Genomic DNA, 19911 nt, shown 5'->3' with positions numbered 1-19911 from the left:
TTTTTTTTTTTTTTTTTTTTTTTTTTTTTTTTTTTTTTTTTTTTTTTTTTTTTTTTTTTTTTTTTTCTCTTTTTAAGTAAAGTTGACCCGGTCAGTCGCTGCCCGGATTTCTTTCAAATTTCAGTTAAAAAAGAAAAGTGTTTCATTGGGGTGAGAGAGGGTCGAACTCTCGACCTCAGGATTACTCAATTCAGCTATGAGACCTACGCGCTAGCCAACTGCGCCACCACCCCAATTGTTGACCAAAGGAAACTTAAACATTATATTAAAAACATTTAGTTTATTTAACAAAATTCAATTTATTTTTAATACAATTATTAATTAATGAATAATAAATTAATACAATTATTAATTTATAATGTTTATCAATAGAACTTCTAAACTTTAGGAGTATTAAACATATTTTTGTATTTTATTTTTTTTATATTTCTTTTATTCTTTTACAGTATAATAAAAAATGTTAATTAAAAATAAATAAAAATTATTAATATCATTGTTATGTAATATAGTCAAATAAGTCTTCATGTTTATTTGATTTGAATACTTTCATTAGTAATTCAATTTTAAAATATTGTAAGTCCTCCACATTGTAATTTATCTTAATTATGAAAAATTTTAAAAAGTCTAAAATATTTGTGAATTTTAAAAAATGCCTAATAAATAAATAAATTATTTTAGGTTTTTTTACATTGTTCCAAGGGATTAAAATTAGTAGGATATGAGGCAGATTAATCCTTAATTTTAGTTGCAAGATTAAGAACTAACTAAAAGAAATAATGGATAATCAGAAGAGAAACATAAGAGAGGAATAGAATTTTCGACTAGAATTGTTGTAGTATAATATGTTTTGTCCATACAAGCTTGTTTACAATACAAAACAAAAAGTAACTAAGCAAGCCTTTCTGGAATAATAGCCTTCCTTCCATACCAACGCATAAATGCGTTTATTTATAGCCTACTACTCCAAATCTTAGTTTCTTCATTCTTCTGAGCTCATTTGGATTGCCCTCTCCGCCTAATTCCAACAATTTCGCCAAAATCATGACCAATTTTCAAGAAATAAGTAACTAAACCTTGAAAAGGAAAGGGTGAAGTGGTACCTGCAGAATGTGGTGGAAGCAGTCGCGTAAAACATAGTATTCCCAGGTGACCTTCCTGTAGGCTTCTTGTAAACTGCAAACAAGTCAAAAACCTCATGTTCTTTAGACGATTATCCAAAATACGAAGAATTAATGCCTAAATTAAGGTAAGAAACACTTGTTTGTCATTACGGTTCAGCGTTGTTATCAGTGCACAAATCTTGCATCTCAGCACAAGCAGTTGACAGTCGCTTACCACCAACCCTGTCAACACACACACACACACCACCGTCCATTCGTTACGCGCTGTTTTCATAACAATCTTCCGAATAAATTGTGTCGCCAAAATCACTTTTCAATGTAACAGAAAGAACAATGATTATTATTAAGACCTTAAGAGAAAGAAAACAGTCACTAGAAACTCTTATTCATGATTCTACCGCAGAAACAATTACGTTAGGGCAAAGGAGACTTTGAAACTTCCAATTGTTACTGGCGATTCGATTCTCATAAACACTAAAAGTAAAATTGAGTGGAGCGCGTTACCCAGCGGCATTGGTCTTGAGCGATTCCATGAGGTTCATCACAGTATCAAATTCCACAGTCTCTCTTGCACTAGAAAATATAAAGTTCAAAAGATTTGAGAAAAACAGAATTAGGCAGCGATCAAATGCAAAGCGTTTAAGGAGGCGAATAATTACAGAAGTTTTTCAACTCTATCGAGTTTAGGTTCGGCGTCACCGCAGAATGTAGCCAAGGAATTTCGATTCTCGTGAAGATTCATCTGGTTATTGAAGTTATCGTCAAGAAATCCCTAGAAGAAACACCGAAACTCATAATCTTGAACTCAAGAACGGCCAAAGAAACACGAATCAGAACAGAGATTGAAACATTGAAGAAGATCTCACTTGTTCGCGCAAAGCCTGGATGAACTTCCGGATCATATGTCTCTGAGGATGATCCGAAGCGGTTGAAGAACCGGAGGCAGGTGCGGGTGCAGGTGCGGATGAGGAAGTCGATGCAGACATTGTGAGAAGTTCCTGATTGTTCTTGAGTTTTCGCTCTCTCAAAATCGCAAGACCGTGATGCTGATACTTGGGGGAGGGGAACCTCTATTTATAGTGAAAAAATTGAAGTTTAGAAAATAGATTTTAAATTTGAAAAAGAAATAAAAATAAAAAAGGAGGAAATTAAAGAGAATTAAATCTGTTACATTATTGTTGAAGTCGTTATAAAGTCGCAATGAAGCACATAGAGGAGTCAGGGTTAATACACAGTGGAAGAGAAGCAAAAGAATCCGTTATTATTATATTTACATTATGTTGTAAATAAATGTTATTTCATTATATTTTTCTATAACCATTTTCTTAATTTATTTTAAAAAAATTCAATAATACACCTAAATTTAATATATATATATATCTTTACACTTTTAAAAAAAATAAAAATACCTTATGTTATTTTATATTTTATTTTTAAAATATTCTTGAAAAACATAAAAAAAAACATGCGCTAAACTCCATTTTGTTATCTTCTTCTGTCATCTGACCAAGCTTGATGATATTACTCTTCAAATTTGGGATATAATATATTTTGGTGAGTAGACATTGGTCGTCGTTCTTGCTGTGGAACGAGATGGATCATTTGCCTTAGATTAGTACAATTGATTCGATGCCAAACTTCAAATTTCCAATGAGCTTCTCATCATGCTCCTTGAAATTTGCTCGATCTCAAATCTTGTTGGTTGCTTGCTTCGTTGTCTAAGTACCACATGTTGGTCTCCACTCGATCTTCTTATTTGAGAAAAGGTTCACAGCATAACCTTCTTTTAATTGAACATCAATAAGTTTGACATCTTCTTGGCCAACATCACACCAAATGCTTGATTTGAGATTAGATGTATTGATTGTACCCTTAATATCGAGTCAAGATACCCTCAGAAGCTCAACGACTTCAATTATGTTACTGTACATTTTTAGATTCCATGGTAAGAGAGATCATGAAATAAACTTTACATCATCGTTTCATAATGAACAATTAAAACATCCAAAAGATTCCATCTCTAAAATCGTTCATCTTCACTCAACCCTATCGAAAGAGCTTTTGGAAATACCATAAGATGTGCACATAATTTTAAATATAAATTTTTATTCCACACCATATCTAGATAATAATGTTTTGAACTCCAACCTCCAAACATGGATGTATGTATACATGAATACATCATGTGAGCACAAACTTTACCCTTAGAAACAATTTAAAAGGATTGATGTTGGTTTATGGGGATAGTTTTCATTCTTAGAAGCGAGGAATAAGTAACATGACTCTGCCACAAGAGATGAAGGGATTTTTGGAGCATTAGAAGGTGTCGAATTCGAATTCTAAATTGTTGTCCAAATCCTAAGTATGGGGTGTTACATTTCGGGAGCTGGATACACTACTTGATGGTTTTCTCTTACAATTGTCACGCATGTCCTCAAGTATAATCCTTTATCATGGTACTCCATGCGGGTAAGCTCCATCTCCATAATAGGGACAGGGTGGAGTGCAAACGTCGACTCATTTCATTCCACTCGCTCAAAGGTTCCTGACACTCGATCAAGCTTCTAGTTCTTTTTTCTGAGCATCCAACTTGTTAAAGCCCCTCTCAAGCCATGTCCCACATAGGCACTGATTTAGGCCACTAAAGCCCTTGTCACGTAGCTGCTATGTTCCATTCGACTATCCTCGTGACATCTATTGCCTTAAGACTTTCGGTCGAGTTTTTCCTTCACTTCTTGCATCGCCCTATATCTCAAGGCTCAAGGTGTATGTCCTTATAGAACCCAACAAGTCTTGACGCAATCAACCTAGTTTCTCTCAAGGCTATAGTCTGAAGCATTCTATCTAAGGCATCGACCTAGACCCTTTTTAAGATCACAACAACGTTGCAGGTCTCACTTTGATCATCATAGCTATATTTGAGTTATTGGGACTTTTCACTTTCACATACTCTTCTTGGGGCAATCTCGATCCCGAAGCTCTTCTTAGGTATAGTCTTCTCTAGTCCTCTCTTGCCTTTACCTAGTGTGGTTAAACTATTTAAAAATATCCGTAAGTGACCCAACTGTTTGGATTGAAAAATGCAATCATATGCAATCATGGTTCTTAATGGAACTTACTTTTCGTGACTATTCATTGGACTCTACTTTCTTTTATGAGTAGGGTTGAATGCGTAGTACTTCTCTACACATGGTTAATGCATGCACATGAACATATTAGGCAAACTCTCATACGTACCCCTTGGGTATGACTATGGGCTAGCGCACATTCACACTACCAGAAACAAATGGAAAAAAAGGAGTGCAGATCATATCAAGGGTATGCGTCTTTACAAAACATACTGGAAAAGTTTCTTGTGCTCGTGATATACAATATGTATGAGGTCCCATATTTTCAAATCATGATATATAGGTATAATGCACATCATACTTCCATATTTTTCTCGACATAACCTTCCTCTGAGAAATGCATACTTGTACATGACAAATCATTAATTCTTATCATACATAGTCCATCAAGTGTCTTATAGGGCATAACATGAACATGATATCATACTATATATGGATTGACATACTAGAAGAACATTACAGGAAATTCATAAACACCATATCGTACAAGTAATAACACACAAATAAGTTATAATGTACATGTTATTCATGCAACAAACAATTCATCCAACCTAGTCTGAAAGCGTTTCAATGGTAAGATCACTTACTTCATTGGCCTAACCTGAAGTCACTAATTATCATTAGTCGACATTAGTTTGATTATGCTCGTAGAAGTCCAACTTCACCTATGGAATTCCCCGACATCATAATTAGGACATCTCTAAGGAATTAAATCATCTAACTCTCGTATTCGATCCAAAGTCAGCTCTAAATATTTTAAATTGACTAAATAGTAACCATCTTGCCTCAAGCGCTCCCAAATACGTCAAAAAATTCTTCAAAATGGTTGGTAAGGGTAAAAAATTCCAATTCGAGCCTAATAAGTCATCTAAGCCGAGCCATATGCGAGCTACAACCGGAGGAGTGCGCACAAGTTGACATTTGGGTTGCGTTAGAAGTTCGGTTCAAGCATAGCTCGATAGGTTTTGGGTCGGAGGCATGAGACGGGTTGTTTTGGCTGAAGTTGCTGCCTGGTCAAGGCAGGAAGGGCTAGTGTTTTCATGCGGGCTGTTGCAGATGGGATGTCTTGCTCAGTCTGGTGCTTAGACTTGATGTATACACTTGTGTGATCCTCGCCTTTAGACAAGTTTAAGGGGAGGGAATTCCATCCACATCCACTCCATTCACAATGCATAACCCTAGTCCTACTCCTAGAACACTCATCTAAAAGACCTATTAGGTCATATGGTTAATAAACAACATGCATGAGTATATACTCACATTCGAGATCCACTCAAGATCTGAAATCTAAAATTGGTTCATAGTTGCCTCGACATTTCTATGCGTCTCCCACGATATAGTCTATATTTTGACATCTTGTAAATTAGGACATGCTGCAAAGAATCTGAGCAAGACATCCCATCCGAAGTGAGGAAAACATATGATTAGGATGTATCGTATATTAGGAAATTTAGGGCAAGTTAGGGCATAAAGTAGGTCTGAGTAGAATAGTGTCCAGTAGTTTGAGTGTCATAATGGGTTTGGGTTGTACATATTTAGGAACCAACCTATTCCGCTTAACTATTAACCCTAAAGGTGGATCATAGATTCATAAGTATCTGGCTCTAGTTCTAAGGTTAAACTCTAATCAAGCATACTTATCATAATCATATCAACCCCTCATAAATTCATGCATAGGTCATTCAAAATACTATAAATAGATTTGCTATAAATAGGTGTCATACAAAGTTTGAGCTATTTGGAGTTCTTAGAACTACACATTCTCATCAGATGTCATTAAAAACATTATCTTCATTTTTCACCTTAACCTTGGTTTATGCTCTAAACATGCTCTAATGTCATTCAAATTAGGCATGTATCACTATTTCATGATATTAGGTCGCACAATGAATGTCATTAAGTGGGTCAATTATTTAAATTATTAAGTTATGAGGCTTATTAGGTAGGTCTCGAGTAAAACATCAATTTTAGGTCTTTTAAGTTTGGTTCTTGGTGTTCTAGGTCAATTCAAAATATATCTTGAGAAAATGTCAATGTAGCTATTTACTTATTTGGATGTGCTCAGGGCACGATCAAGTCTTTCCTAAGGTCAATTTCCCTCAAATTGTTACCAAAGCTAGCCATGGTAAATTTGAGAAAAACTATGGTTAAGTCCATTGAAGCATGACATACTACTTTTATTGAACCAACCACGTCATCATCTTCTTGGTCTAAACAATCTAAAAATTGTATCCTCCATCCACCGAGATGGTCTTTTGAGGTTGATTTTTTTTACAAAACTTGTAATCGTATCAACTTTGGAGGCGTATGAATTGATCAAGAATTGAATTAGCCAAATTTCAACCAGAAATGTTATCAGAAATAATAATAATAATAAATCATCCCATTCAATGAGGATTGTTCCTGGAGAAAGTCATCAAAGACGATGAACAATTTAAATTGGGGAGAATGCGACAACCATACTACGAAAATGGTAGGTTGTGACTCTAATGTCGAGACAAGCAAAACAACGACTCTCAATAGACACCCATCTGGCTTATTCAGTTCAAAGTTTCAAGGCAAGATTCAAACACTGGTGAGACAGAACTATCGTAAAGGTAATCATAGTCATTTTAAATGAAGCTTTTAACTTATAAACATATTGGTAAATAATATGAAAAAAAAAAATATAGATAATTTCATTTCAAAACTTTTAAAATTTTAAAATTTTAAAATTGGTAGATTTAAAATAATAATAATAATAATAATAATAAAAAGGGGACTAAATTTAATTAAAACTGAATAATTGAACAAGTTCTTCGTGTTGTTTCCTTCCTTTACTTTGGCTAAGCCTCATCGTGTTATTGAAGATCAACTCGAAAGTCTGCTATCGATCTCCCATTTCCTTTGTACTTGCAAATACAACCTTCAAATCTTGGACGAACTTCTTACAGACTCTCAACTTGAGGTAATTCCTTCATACTCTGCCTTTTCTGAACTACAAAACCCTAAATCTTTTCACATTACGATTTCACAAAGAGTGTATTATTAGGTTTGTACTACAAATCTGGTTTCGATTGAAGCATTAACATTCTTATGTTTTTCCACTTTACTTGGTCATAATTGGTAGATTTTTCTGCACTTCATTCTTAGTGGAATTTCGCGTAGCCATAAAACTTGTCGAATGAACGGTTCTGTGCGTATGTTTAATATTTGATGAAATTGCTAGTCTGAAGCTGCTGTTTTCGCGTTGTTGATCTTCGTTTAATCTGCACATTGCTACTCTGAAGCCGCTGTTTTCGCGTTGTTCATCTTCGTTTAATCTGCATATTGCTACTCTGAAGCTGCTGTTTTCGCGTTGTTCGTCTTCGTTTAATCTGCAGGAGTTGAAGAAATGCCTAAAGTGAAGACCAGCAAGATCAAATACCCAAATGGATGGGAATTGATTGAGCCAACCCTACGAGAGCTCGATTCTAAAATGAGAGAAGGTTTGGTCAATATAGCTTTACAATTGCTGGTGCCTTAAACGACTAAGCTTAGCTGTGGATTGATTATATTGTTTATTCTCAAGATCCTTTTCTTTCTTTTGTGATGTTTTTAGGGTTATTTTTGTGTTGTTTTGCAGCTGAAATTGATCCGCAGGATGGGAAGCGGAAGTGTGAAGCATTGTGGCCTATTTTCAAGATTTCACATCAAAGGAGCCGATACATTTTTGACCTTTTCCACAAAAGGAGTGAAATATCCAGGGAGCTCTTTGAGTTCTGCTTAGAACAAGGCTATGCAGATGCCAACCTCATTGCTAAATGGAAAAAGGTATTCATTCATACCCAAACCACTTCATCATAAGTTTCAGTCCAACAAATTTATTTTCCCTTTCTGGATTCCAAGTGAACAAGACTAAAACAAGACAATTTCCCTGAGTTTTCTTTATCAATCCCCTGCTTAACTATGAGGATTATCCTTAATTGAATGTGTGTGTGTGTCTGTGGTTGGAAGAGCCAAAAGATTCTTCCGCATCATTTCTAGGTCCAATGAAATTTATAGGTATAGGAAGAAACCAAGTCAAATAGAGATTTTTTCTTTCAACTATCTTATGATTGTTAAGACGATATATAAGGACTGCTACTACAAATAGTAATACACTCTTGATCGTGAAATATCGGTTGCTTGTTGAATCCTATGAATTGCGTGAAAGTAGGATACTCTAAATTCGGAAGTCTAAGTGTTTTATAAAACGTTGTTGATGAAAAAAATGTGAATGAAAGATCCCACTGAATTGAATTGAGTCCATGAATATAAGAAATAGTGAGAATTCTTGATCTCTCAATTCGAAAATCCAGAATTTGAATTGATGGCCGTTCATTAACTGATCGTTCGTCTCACCCGTGTTTGAAAGTTGCATATAGTGATATCTGATATTTATGATAGTTCAGATTGGTATCTAAACAAACTCCCGTTGAAAATACAGCCAGGATATGAGCGTCTCTGTTGCCTCCATTGCATACAGCCTCGGGACCATAACTTCGGCACGACGTGTGTCTGCCGAGTCCCGAAACACTTGAGAGAAGAGAAAGTCGTGGAGTGTGTGCATTGTGGTTGCAGGGGATGTGCCAGTGGGGATTGAGTTTGTTTCACATTGCACGAGCATGACTTTATTTAATATCATATTGGAAGCTCACCTGTATTGATTGATGATAATCAAATGTTTCCAATACTTTTAGTCTCTTGTCCAAGGCAGATGTGATGCTCCTTGGCCCTAGGTAGTTGGACTCGTAGTTTTTGGAACATTTACGAGCCATAGATGCATCATTTTCCTTCCAATTTTCTTCTTTCACCCATTTTAGACGATTATGATTAGTTGTTATTATTTTTGTTAAGTGATAAAGACGAAGCACCCCAAACTTTGGATTTAAATTCTGTTAGGTTCCCAGCAAATCCAAATAGCTGTTGAAACTTTACTTCTCCAATAGATTTCACCAACTAAACAACGCATAAAGTTGGCAAAGTATTGGTTTCTAACTTCGCATGATCAAGCATATAATATTTCAGTATTTAACTCTTTTATTACCAACAACTCAACAACAACATTTAAGGTTAAGGTATCATGAATTTTCGTATATACCTAGGTTCCAATATTTGAATGCTAAATCTAAACATAGCTGAATAAATGTCGCTCAAGTCGAAGGTCCAATCTCAATCTCTTACCTCACATTCGTTTAAAAAAAATGGTTGAACAATTGAATCTTACCTAACTAGAATCTTATTGATTATGTCCTCTTTTTATCGAGGGAGAATTTTCTACTGAGCTCACTTAAACTAATTGTCGGAGCAATGCTCACTTCTCAAGCATACTACTAGTAGACATTGTCCGCTTTGTCTGTTACGTATCGCCGTCAGTTTCACAGTTTTGAAATGTGTCTATTAGGAAGAGGTTTCCACACTCTTAAAAGGGATGCTCCGTTCCTCTCTCCAATCCAACCGACGTGAGATCTCACAATCCACCCCTCCTTGGGGCTAGCATTCTCACTAGCATACTGCTTGGTGTCTGGCTCTGATACCATTTATAACCCCCCAAGCTCATTGCTAACAAATATTGTCTACTTTCGCCCGTTATGTATCGCCGTCAGCGCCTCACAGTTTTAAGCTAGGAAGAGGTTTCCGCACCTTTATAAGAAATGCTTCGGTCCCCTTTCCGACCGACGTGGGATTAAAATAACATTAATATTTATATCTGTTGGGATTACAATTTAAAGAAACAGAGAACTCTTAAGAAAACAGCAGCAAGACATCGAAGGGTTTGGTGACAGATTCCTTGTAAGGTGCTAAAGAAAGGTGTTGATAAGAACAGGAATGAATTCAAAATGGGAAAAGGAAAAGGAAAAGGTGAGAGATCTTTGTTGCAAGTAAGCAAAGTAATGATAATAATAATAAGGGGGCAGAAAGAGAAGCAGCCTTTCTGCAGCTCTGCTGTTACCCATCTCTCCAACTCAGTCTTGGTTCTTAAGGCTTTTCCCCATTATTCATTTCATACTCAGTGCAGGTAACAACAACACCTTACTCTCCACTCCAATACAACAAAACTTGAATCCCAAGCACCTGCAATTCTATTCCTAGGAAGAAACCCCCAAAAATCATTGCCACAAAACCAATACCACATTCCACTTCTTTGACCCAAAGCAAAACTGAACTCTCCATCACAATTTGGTAACTCTGTTTTCTAAAGTGTATATTTATAGATTTCCAAAAACAATCTGTGAATTCAGGACTAATCAACGAGGCGTTTGAGTAAAGATAAGTGCATTTTGGTTCCAAATTTGACAACAAAAACAGCAGAGTGCAGAATTAGGTCAAATTCATACCGATTGCGATGTCTGTTGAGAAGTAATAAGGTAAAGCAGAGGGTAGGGAAGGGTAACATACCTTCCTTAAAAGCCTTGCGCCGCTTTGCGTATGGCCACCTAACAGAGAAAGAGAATCATCATCATCATCATCATTTGCGAGAGAGAAGGCATGACGACGCAGAAACAGAGCTGGGAGGCGCAACAATCGCAGATGCAGCAGAGAGTGAAGAAAGCGATTGGGAGTCCGGCGAGGGAGGATCAAGAGGAGGAGCTTTCGCGATCGGCGTTGGCTCTGTTCCGCGCAAAGGAAGAGGAGATCGAGAGGAAGAAGATGGAGATGAGGGAGAAGGTGGAGAATCGGCTTGGACGAGCAGAAGAAGCGACGAAGCGATTGGCGGAGATCCGCGAAGTAAGTGTGTGGGATTGTATCCAATTCCAATCAATCCATTGATTAGGGTTAGGGTTTGTTTGTGGATTTGAAATTGATGAGAAGAAACTGGAATGAAATGAATATAGGAACTGGAAGGAATGACGGATCCGATGAGGAAGGAAGTTTCGTTGATCCGGAAGAAGATTGATTTGGTGAACAAAGAGTTGAAGCCATTGGGAATCACCTGCCAAAAGAAGGTCCTAATTCCAAACTTCATCCATTTTCTTTTTTATCAAATTTCTCAAAACATTTCCCCCTTTCTTCGTTCATATTACTTCATCAAGTGTGTAATAGCCACTTGAAACAAGTGTGGAATCAAGTTTGTTCCAGTTTGGATAGGTTTTCACATCATTATATAACGTGAGATCTCACAATCCACCCCGTCTGGACTCAACGTATGCGCTAGCACTTCATTCCCCTCTCCAACCAACGTGGGATCTCACAATCCACCATCTTCCAGACCCAGCATCTACGCTAGCACTTTATCCAATCGATGTGGATCTCCCAATCCACCCTCCTTCAAGGCCTAGCATCCTTATTGCTACACCACCTAGTGTCTGACTCAGATACCATTTATAACTGCTCAAGTCCATTTCTAACAAATATTGTCCGAGCTTCCTCTCAAAAGAGATTTCCACACTTTAAAAAGAATGTTTTGTTCATACGATACCAGGAGAGAGAATACAAGGAAGTACTAGAGCTATTGAACGAGAAGAACAAGGAGAAATCTCAATTGGTAGCCAAACTAATGGAGGTCAATCTTTTTTCTTTTCTCTCCATTTATATTTCTTTTTATTTTTATTTTTATTTTTTTTAATATCTAGAAGACAAAGACAAATGATATAAATGAATTATTTGATGGTAAATTGGAATGATTTTGTCAGTTGGTGAATGAGAGCGAAAAATTGAGGATGAAGAAGCTTGAGGAGCTGAGCAACAACATTGACATCCTTCATTAAGAAAAGAATAAGTTCCTAACCCTAAATAACCCTCCTCATTATATTTTCTTTCTTTTTTTTTTAAATCTTTGGCGGGGAAATGACGTTTGCTTGTGTTGTTAATAAGTTTCACGACCACGGTTACGGTTGCCAGTGTGGTCCATGTTTGACAATGATTTTCTCTTTTAACGTACGTTGCAATTTCAAATCTTTACTAGGCCTGAATATAGGCTAGCGTATGCTGACTCCACTAGAAACCAACATAAAGAAAGGATCATGTATCCTATCATGGTGTATAGGTCCGTACAAACATATTGAAGAAGTATGTAATTCAATACGTATGACCATGACTGTTATAGTTAGTATCAAAGCCAAGTTTCAATCTTGGGATGTGTGGGTTATGGGCCCACTACGCTTCCGTTGCGCCACTTTGATTTTGTATTTGACACCCTTATAAAGCCACTACTACACCACGCTTCGAGAATCTAAAACCTGGTTTTGATACCAACTATAACGATCCTAAATTTCCACATATTCAGAGTCGCTACTAACGTCTCATGCTCATTCTAATGCGAAAATATAACAATTAAAATGAACGATCATTTATAACATAAACTTCAAAAACCCTTAAAACAACTTTTCTCCGCAAAACACAATCATGGTCTTACATGTTTAGATATGAAATACTGAAATTTAGAGAAAATAATTAAAAAAAAACCCAAATAATTGATGAAATGCAAAACAATATATTCTAACCTAAGACTACGAATTTAATTATGAGTCTACCCTATACACATGTCAGAGTCTCTGCTCGCCTTGCCTTTACCTGAAAAATGATGTGGCACACAACTTGAATATTTCGAAGAATACTCAGTAAGTGGCCCCACTATAGGAGGCCATGCAAATGCAAACACATGCAATCATAATTTAGAGACCTATCTCTAGCTCGTCTAGGGGTGGCCTCCAGTCTCAAAAATTGGATGTGTAGTACTTCCCTACACACGACCCATACGTGCGAGTGTGAATCCCCAGAGCGCTCGCACACCCCTGGACCCTCTAGTCAAGCTAATCTATAGCGATGTCCGAAGGTTAGCAGAACCCTTGGTGTCATGCGCCTCATGAACACCCTCATCATCATATTGTGCACATTCGCACTCATCATCATATTGTGCCCGTTCGCACTCATCATCATATTGTGCGCGTCCGCAATCATCATCTTTAGGAAAAATATCTCTATGCTTATGAACATACAATATGCATGAGGTCCCTCTAACGTCCGTTTTATCATCTCTTCTAACACAACCCTCTAGTCTCATCTGTTTGTTACATTAAGTAACACATACTCGTGGATATATATATTAATATCATTTTCATGCTCTTAGGGTTGTGTCTATGTCAATCTAACGACATGATGCAATATGGTACTCATCATCATATTGCCATAAGGCTCAATGTGGAAAACATTATCATATTAAGGTAAACGTCATGCAATCATCATACTCATCATATTGCAATAAAGTACATCAAGCATATCAAGTACGTCATTCATCGAAATATATATATACTACGCATATCATCAAGCATCATAACTAATAAATAATCATAACTCATACATCATCATATACTCATACATCAACATATGCTAGTATACGATATCATACGATACATCTCATACATCATCATATACTAGTATATGGTATCATAAGATACAACTCAAACTTCATCATAACTAATACAATATACTTGGTTGGCCTTAGCCGAAGTACTCTCTAATTAGTTAAACATAAACTCCCGTTCCTTAAGAGCTGCTCCAAAGGTCATCGAGGTTTGTTTTCTATCGCACCGTTCATCACCTTTCGTTAGTATTTCACATTTTAATTTAATAATCCAACTAGCCATGTGAAATACAGCTCTAAAATGACCTCAATTACCTTAATCGGGGCAGAAAAAAGGTCAGGGAGGGTCGAAACGGTGGAAACCGAGCCAAAATTGTAGAAGCCGAGCCAAATAAATCGAGAAGCCGTTGAAATCTACCGCCAGCCGTAGGAGTCACAACCAAGGCGAGCCGAGCCAGGGGTTGCTCGCGCCACTAGGTGCCACATGGCAGCAGCAGGGCGAGCCACGTTGCGCAGCCTCGTTGGGTCGAGCCGCGGGCTATAGCCCGGTTTGGTTCTCGGTTGTGGTTCGGGTCGCATCTGCAAACTGACTCATACTGGGATTTGGTTCGCGGGCTGGGCCGCAGGCGAGTTGGTGGGCTACTAGGTCGTTTCGGCTGGGGCAAGGAGACTTGGGCCTTGGGTCCACAGGTGCATTTGGTCTTGGGTTCTCGAGTTTGTAGAGTAGGTGCGGGTCACAGTTTAGGTTTTGTTAGCGGGTCTCGTGCGGGTTACAAAGTGGGTTGGACTGAGATTGGTTTGTGCCTTGGGTCTTGTGCAAGTTTAAGAGTTATATTTTCACATTAGAGATAAGCATGAGACGTTAGTAGCGACTCTGAGTATGTGAAAATTTACGGTCGTTACAGTTGGTACCAGAGCTCTAGGTTTTAGATTATGTAGACTAGCCTACGATGTAGGCTTGACACGTTCATGGTCCCAACGTCGATGCCCTATCACTGTCAGGTACGCCTTGCATAAGATAAGAAAAGAGAAACGTTTTCGAACTCGCATGCATTCTTCTGTCATGATTACTGAACTTGTGATATTTCAGGTATGATGTGGTTTGTGGCATGTTGAATAATTTTGTTTTCAATATGATGTGAATTTAGTATACATGATGTATAACGTATGTTCATAAGTAATGAACCTTAGATTTAAAGAGATGTTATCTTGCTTTCTAGAACCATGTCACCCAGACCGTGCGAAAGAGTAAGACGAGGAAGGGGATGACCCTTATTAGAGGAAGGTGACGAGGTGGGCTGAAGAGAGACCGCCTCGAGGTCATAGACAGGGTTTGAATTAGAACCCTTATTGCACGTATTGTTGGTAAGAACCGCTGTGAAGGTAGACGTAGTAGCTAATGATAGAGTAAAGAATGGCCAATTAATCGTAGGGAACCAAACTCGACATAATACTAGGCATGGATTGACTAGTTGAAAATCGTGCTAGTATAGACTGTCGCAAAAAGGAAGTAGTATTCTCATCACTAGCTGGACCTAACTTTAAATTTAAAGGCACAAGTATCGGGACTACCCCGAAAGGTAGTCTCGATAATGAAACCAAAGAGATTAGTCCAACAAGGCGTTTGGACTATATTAGCATGTGTCGTAGATGTAAGAAGAAAAGAAATGACCTTAGACAACATACCAATAGTAAATGAGTTCCTGAACGTATTTTAAGAAGACCTACTAAGAATACCCTATCCTCAAAGCCCTTATAACATGGCATCAATAGGATTAAAGGAACTTATGATGTAATTACAACGCTTATTGGGTAAGAGCTTTATCCATCATAAAGTCTCTCCTTGAGTTGTGCCAACATTAATGGTCAAGTAGAAAGATTACTCGATGCATCTAGATATCGATCATAGGAAACAAAATATAAGAACCTAGCTTAAATGAAATTTTGGAGACGAATTAATGGAACGTCCGGTGGCATATAGATTAGTACTACCTGACAAACCTCATTCACGTAAATGGACTATAAACCCTGTCAAATTAACAAGGACTTAAGTCACGAAGAGAAGCTTAGGAAAATCTTAATCCACGAGTTGAAAGCCTTCGAAGAGATTGCCTTCGTCAAAATACTAAGAAGAAATTGATTAAATATTGATCTAATTGGTGAAACAAAGCAAGTTTTGAAGTGAGAAAGTTGAAATTAAGGTTGAGTTAGTATTTAAAGTTTTCCAACCTTAGTGTGTACATGAAATTTGATGAGGAGACTTATGCTATGTTGTTAAGGTATTACACAAAGTTACAAAGCCATTGGAATACATTGAAGAATTAAACCAAGATTTGGGAGGTAAATGACCAAACACCCTTGTGAAAATTCTAAGATGTTTTTCAAGATCCTAGAAGAGAAATACTAAAGAAAATTATATGAGACTCATTTATGATATTAAAGGTAAGTATATAAGATTTTAAGGAGATTAGGACAACTTGGGAATGTGATGCAAGAGAAAAAGTACGAAACTTTTAAAATATTTCTTCACCAGAAGGAGTTAAATATTAGGCAGAGATGGTGGTTAGAATTAGTGAAGGACTATGATGTAGATATCTAGTACCACCCTGGAAAAGCAAATGTGGTCGTAGATGCACTAAGTAGAAAGACGACCCCCTCGTTGGCCTTCATTACGAGGGAAGTAAGGGTACAAAAAGATTACGAGCGGGTCAACATAGCTGTAGTGACCGAGGGAGTCATGGAGCAGCTAGCTCGACTCGCAGTACAACCTATGCTTAGATAGATAATTATTACCTCCCAACGAGAGGATCCTAACCTACAAAAAGTCCTAAACCATCTAGTCGAGATTCCCGAAAATGGAGGAGCTAAGGAAAGAGATATTAACAAAAGCACACAACTGAAGGTGTTAATATAACACATGCGGAAGCAATTTGGATCTTAGGCACTTTTAGAACATCAATTGTAGTAAATAACTAGCATGTTCATAAGTATTAAAACTAAATGAGTTTGAATTCTAACCTTTTGTAGTTCAAATTCCTTTTTCCTCACGAACCGGTTTCGAACCACCACTAGTGTCTTCTCCACTATCCTCCGGCCTTAGAACGGGATTGTGGAATCTGGTAAGTGACTAAACTTTGGAGGGATTTTGTATATATGAAGAGAGTGTTTGTGAGAGGTTTTTCTCAAGTTTTTTCACCAACAAGAAGACCTTTTATGTATTATGATCACTCTATTTATTGAGTCATGTTTGCATGTTCATGCAAATTTGAGATCACCAAATTTTGACACTCAAAATTCTGAGATCACCAAATTTTGACACTCAAAATTCCACTCAAATGTTTGGGATTCTGTGACAAGCATGCATGCTTGAGTTAACCAAATTTTGACACTTAATATTCCACTCAAATTTGTGGGGTTTATTTGACGAATATGCAAGTTTGGTTAAACCAAATTTTGACACCTCAAAATTCCACGAACATGTATTTTTTCATTAAATGAAGTCAACATTTTGACTTTCTTCATTTTGATTCAACAATCAATTTGAATTATTAATTTCAAATTAAAGTAATATTAAAGGATTAATTATACTATTTAATTAGTATTTAATATTAATTCAAATGACAATCCCAATTAATTCCGATATATATTTGATTAAGATATTAAATCTTATTTAAATATCTCAGGTTCTCTCTTTTTGTTTAATTCGTAAATAAAACAAAAATGCGGTTAAATATATCGTATATATGTAGCGCATTCTCCCTAATTTGAATTCGAACACTTCGAACTCACTCGTCACACTGTTCTATGGTTTAGTCCGATATGAGCTAGCAGAGGGACCTAATGGACCTATAGATCATGGGCTCCAACGATCCAAGATTAACCGGTTAAACTCCTTAACCTTGTTAACCAACATTCGTTAACTACTAGGACATTCCACTATAGCCTAGTAGTTGCACTCCCCTCACTATAGATATATTTCTGTCCATTTGATATAACCATGATTAGTAAGTCGATCCTTCACAGGTTGTTCGTAACTAGAGCTGGGTCAATTTATCGTTTTTACCCCTGAAGTTACTTCTTATTTCTTATGTCTCACTAATCCTCTAATGAACATTTGGTTTGTGGTCCAACCAGTAAACTAGATCCCTCTCAGGCCAATGAGAGGGTGGGGCCCCTTGTTCAAGACCTAGTCAGTATTAAGGGAACTACCTCTCTTCTATCCCTAAAAGTGGGTAGGAGTGAATTCCATCTTGCACCTCACGTCCCCAGCCATTTACCCAGTCTTACCCCTGAAATGGGAGGCCTATTGAGTTGGCGAACTTTAGCCACTCTCACCCATGCAAATCTAAGGATAATTCTGAATAAACAGGAGTTCATAGTTAGCTCAGGATTAAGATCGAGTTACCTAGGTCATCGAATGAAAAGAAAATCAGTCTCAACAATAAACGACATTATAAAGTGAGAGTGATTTTCTTCATGGTCCGATCTTATGCAATACTCATTGCATAGGATGCCCCCACTCACATGTCTCCACATGTACAATTTTAGTGATCACATTGTTTATATCATATACAAAAGTGAGCCACATCCATAGTGTCCCTAGAATAAGATACTCAGCCTTATCCTTATACTATAGATTATTTTGACTATATACTTGAACTTGATCAACTCTTATGTCTCTACATATAGTTCAAGTAATCATACTATAGCCAGAGTGTTCTTAGTTTATTGAATTTAGATTAATGATCGTAAAGTTCACTTTATTCAATAACAATCTTTACTGAATAAACAACAATAATAACTTTATTGAAAATAGAATAGGTTTTTGTTTACAAACTATGAGTTTCAGGACATAAAACCCAACAAACTCCCACTTGGACTAAAACTCTAGTGGGGTTTTATAACGTTGAGTAAAGAGAAAGACATAAATACAATAAACTAGGTCATCACATACTCATGCCTTTTCTCCCACTTGCCTTAGATTACATAACTCGTAATCCTAGACTCACTAGGTGCCCTTCAAACACTTTAGCCGTGAGGGGCATTGTAAATGGATCAGCAATGTTGTGCTCTGAAGTTATCTGTGTGACGATCACATCTCCTCGTTGCACAATCTCCCTTATGAGATGATATTTGCGTTCAATATGTTTTCTTCGCTTATGGCTTCTTGGTTCTTTTGAATTTGCAATTGCTCCACTATTATCACAATAAAGAGTGACGGGAAGATGCATATCTGGAACGACTTTCAAATCAGTTAAGAACTTCATAAGCCATACAGATTTTTTCGCTGCTTCACAAGCAGCAACATACTCAGCCTCCATGGTGGAATTAGCAATGCAACCTTGCTTTATGCTTCTCCATATTATTGCTCCTTCGTTCAGATTGAAGACAGATCTTGATGTCAATTTTCTCGAATCTACATCGGTCTGAAAATCTGAGTCAGTGTACCCTGTAAGGATCAGATCCTTAGCACCATACATTAGCATATAGTCCCTCGTTCTCCTAAGATACTTGAGGATATTCTTAACGGCAGTCCAATGAGCACGTCCCAGATTGGACTGATATCTATTGACAATTCCCACAGCATAGCATATGTCGGGTCAGGTACATAGCATGGCATACATCAGAATACCAACCGCTGATGCATAGGGAATGTGTCTCATATCCTCAACTTCTTGAGGTGTCTTAGGACTTTGTTCCTTCGAAAAATGAACTCTATGCATGAAAGGTAATAATTCTTTCTTGGAGTCCTGCATTTTATATCGAATCAACATTTTATCGATGTACGATGTTTGAGACAATGCTAGTGATTTGTTCTTGCGATTCCGAACAATTTGGATTCCAAGAACAAACTGAGCCTCTCCCAAATCTTTCATTTGGAATTGTGTCGCTAGCCAATGCTTAATGTCAGTCAGAAATCCCACATCATTTCCAATGAGTAAGATATCGTCAACGTACAACACCAGGAAAGCTACTGTAGAGTTGACTATCCTTGTATAAACACAAGGTTTGTCAACATTCTGTTTAAAACCATAAGATTTGATCGCAGTATCAAACTTTATATTCCAGGATCGAGATGCTTGCTTCAACCCATAAATGGATCTTTTAAGCTTGCAAACCCTTTGCTCGTGATCCTGTTCAATGAACCCCTCTGGTTGAGCCATATAGACACTCTCTTCAAGATTGCCGTTTAGAAAGGCTGTCTTAACATCCATTTGCCAAATTTCATAATCATAAAATGTGGCAATAGACAAGAGTATTCTAATCGATTTAAGCATAGCAACAAGAGAGAAAGTTTCTTCATAGTCCACCCCCTCTCTTTGGGTATAACCCTTTGCTACTAGCCGAGCTTTAAAGG

The 19911-nt window shown here is 37.1% G+C and overlaps 3 protein-coding genes and 1 non-coding gene across 5 annotated transcripts; 2 read left to right on the top strand and 2 right to left on the bottom strand.

Annotated features, from left to right (window-relative positions):
- Nucleotides 1–146: 146 nt before the first annotated feature.
- On the bottom strand, nt 147–233 carry TRNAM-CAU. Its single transcript is given in 2 exon segments — nt 147–182; nt 196–233. It is a non-coding gene; the product is annotated as a tRNA-Met (tRNA).
- A 565-nt stretch (nt 234–798) lies between these two features.
- On the bottom strand, nt 799–11005 carry LOC111469346 (histidine-containing phosphotransfer protein 2-like). The gene is made up of 7 exons (XM_023114589.1): nt 10649–11005; nt 1988–2191; nt 1781–1893; nt 1626–1694; nt 1272–1343; nt 1101–1173; nt 799–1015 (listed from the first exon to the last, which is right to left on the bottom strand). The coding sequence occupies exons 2-7, from the start codon at nt 2105–2107 to the stop codon at nt 980–982; spliced, it is 483 nt and encodes a 160-aa protein (XP_022970357.1). The 5' UTR covers nt 2108–2191; nt 10649–11005; the 3' UTR covers nt 799–979.
- On the top strand, nt 7039–9118 carry LOC111469339 (protein BUD31 homolog 1-like). Of its 2 annotated transcripts, none has more exons than XM_023114577.1 (4): nt 7039–7196; nt 7612–7716; nt 7854–8041; nt 8697–9112. In XM_023114577.1, the coding sequence occupies exons 2-4, from the start codon at nt 7623–7625 to the stop codon at nt 8850–8852; spliced, it is 438 nt and encodes a 145-aa protein (XP_022970345.1). In that variant the 5' UTR covers nt 7039–7196; nt 7612–7622; the 3' UTR covers nt 8853–9112. The 2 variants fall into 2 exon arrangements, with proteins under 2 accessions (XP_022970345.1, XP_022970346.1); XM_023114578.1 differs by having other exon boundaries at nt 7040–7196; nt 7573–7716; nt 8697–9118.
- LOC111469338 (probable DNA double-strand break repair Rad50 ATPase) lies at nt 10709–12154 on the top strand. Its single transcript, XM_023114576.1, has 4 exons — nt 10709–10978; nt 11086–11196; nt 11673–11753; nt 11884–12154. The coding sequence occupies exons 1-4, from the start codon at nt 10739–10741 to the stop codon at nt 11956–11958; spliced, it is 507 nt and encodes a 168-aa protein (XP_022970344.1). The 5' UTR covers nt 10709–10738; the 3' UTR covers nt 11959–12154.
- Nucleotides 12155–19911: the final 7757 nt, after the last annotated feature.

Source organism: Cucurbita maxima, unplaced genomic scaffold (assembly GCF_002738345.1).
Source record: "Cucurbita maxima cultivar Rimu unplaced genomic scaffold, Cmax_1.0 Cma_Scf00039, whole genome shotgun sequence".
In the NCBI taxonomy this organism is placed as follows: Eukaryota; Viridiplantae; Streptophyta; class Magnoliopsida; order Cucurbitales; family Cucurbitaceae; genus Cucurbita; species Cucurbita maxima.
This window is presented reverse-complemented; position numbering and strand designations above follow the sequence as displayed.

Bases quoted from the DNA above. Each gene is read 5' to 3' on its own strand.
- LOC111469346 (XM_023114589.1), bottom strand. From the start codon at position 2,107: ATGTCTGCATCGACTTCCTCATCCGCACCTGCACCCGCACCTGCCTCC. The intron at 1,695-1,780 runs GTAATTATTCGC...TATATTTTCTAG, and splicing joins GATAGAGTTGAAAAACTTCT to TGCAAGAGAGACTGTGGAAT. The intron at 1,174-1,271 runs GTAATGACAAAC...ACTTGTTTGCAG, and splicing joins ACTGATAACAACGCTGAACC to TTTACAAGAAGCCTACAGGA.
- LOC111469339 (XM_023114578.1), top strand. From the start codon at position 7,623: ATGCCTAAAGTGAAGACCAGCAAGATCAAATACCCAAATGGATGGGAA. The intron at 7,717-7,853 runs GTTTGGTCAATA...GTTGTTTTGCAG, and splicing joins CGATTCTAAAATGAGAGAAG to CTGAAATTGATCCGCAGGAT. The intron at 8,042-8,696 runs GTATTCATTCAT...TTGAAAATACAG, and splicing joins TCATTGCTAAATGGAAAAAG to CCAGGATATGAGCGTCTCTG.
- LOC111469338 (XM_023114576.1), top strand. From the start codon at position 10,739: ATGACGACGCAGAAACAGAGCTGGGAGGCGCAACAATCGCAGATGCAG. The intron at 11,197-11,672 runs GTCCTAATTCCA...ATACGATACCAG, and splicing joins GAATCACCTGCCAAAAGAAG to GAGAGAGAATACAAGGAAGT. The intron at 11,754-11,883 runs GTCAATCTTTTT...TGATTTTGTCAG, and splicing joins TGGTAGCCAAACTAATGGAG to TTGGTGAATGAGAGCGAAAA.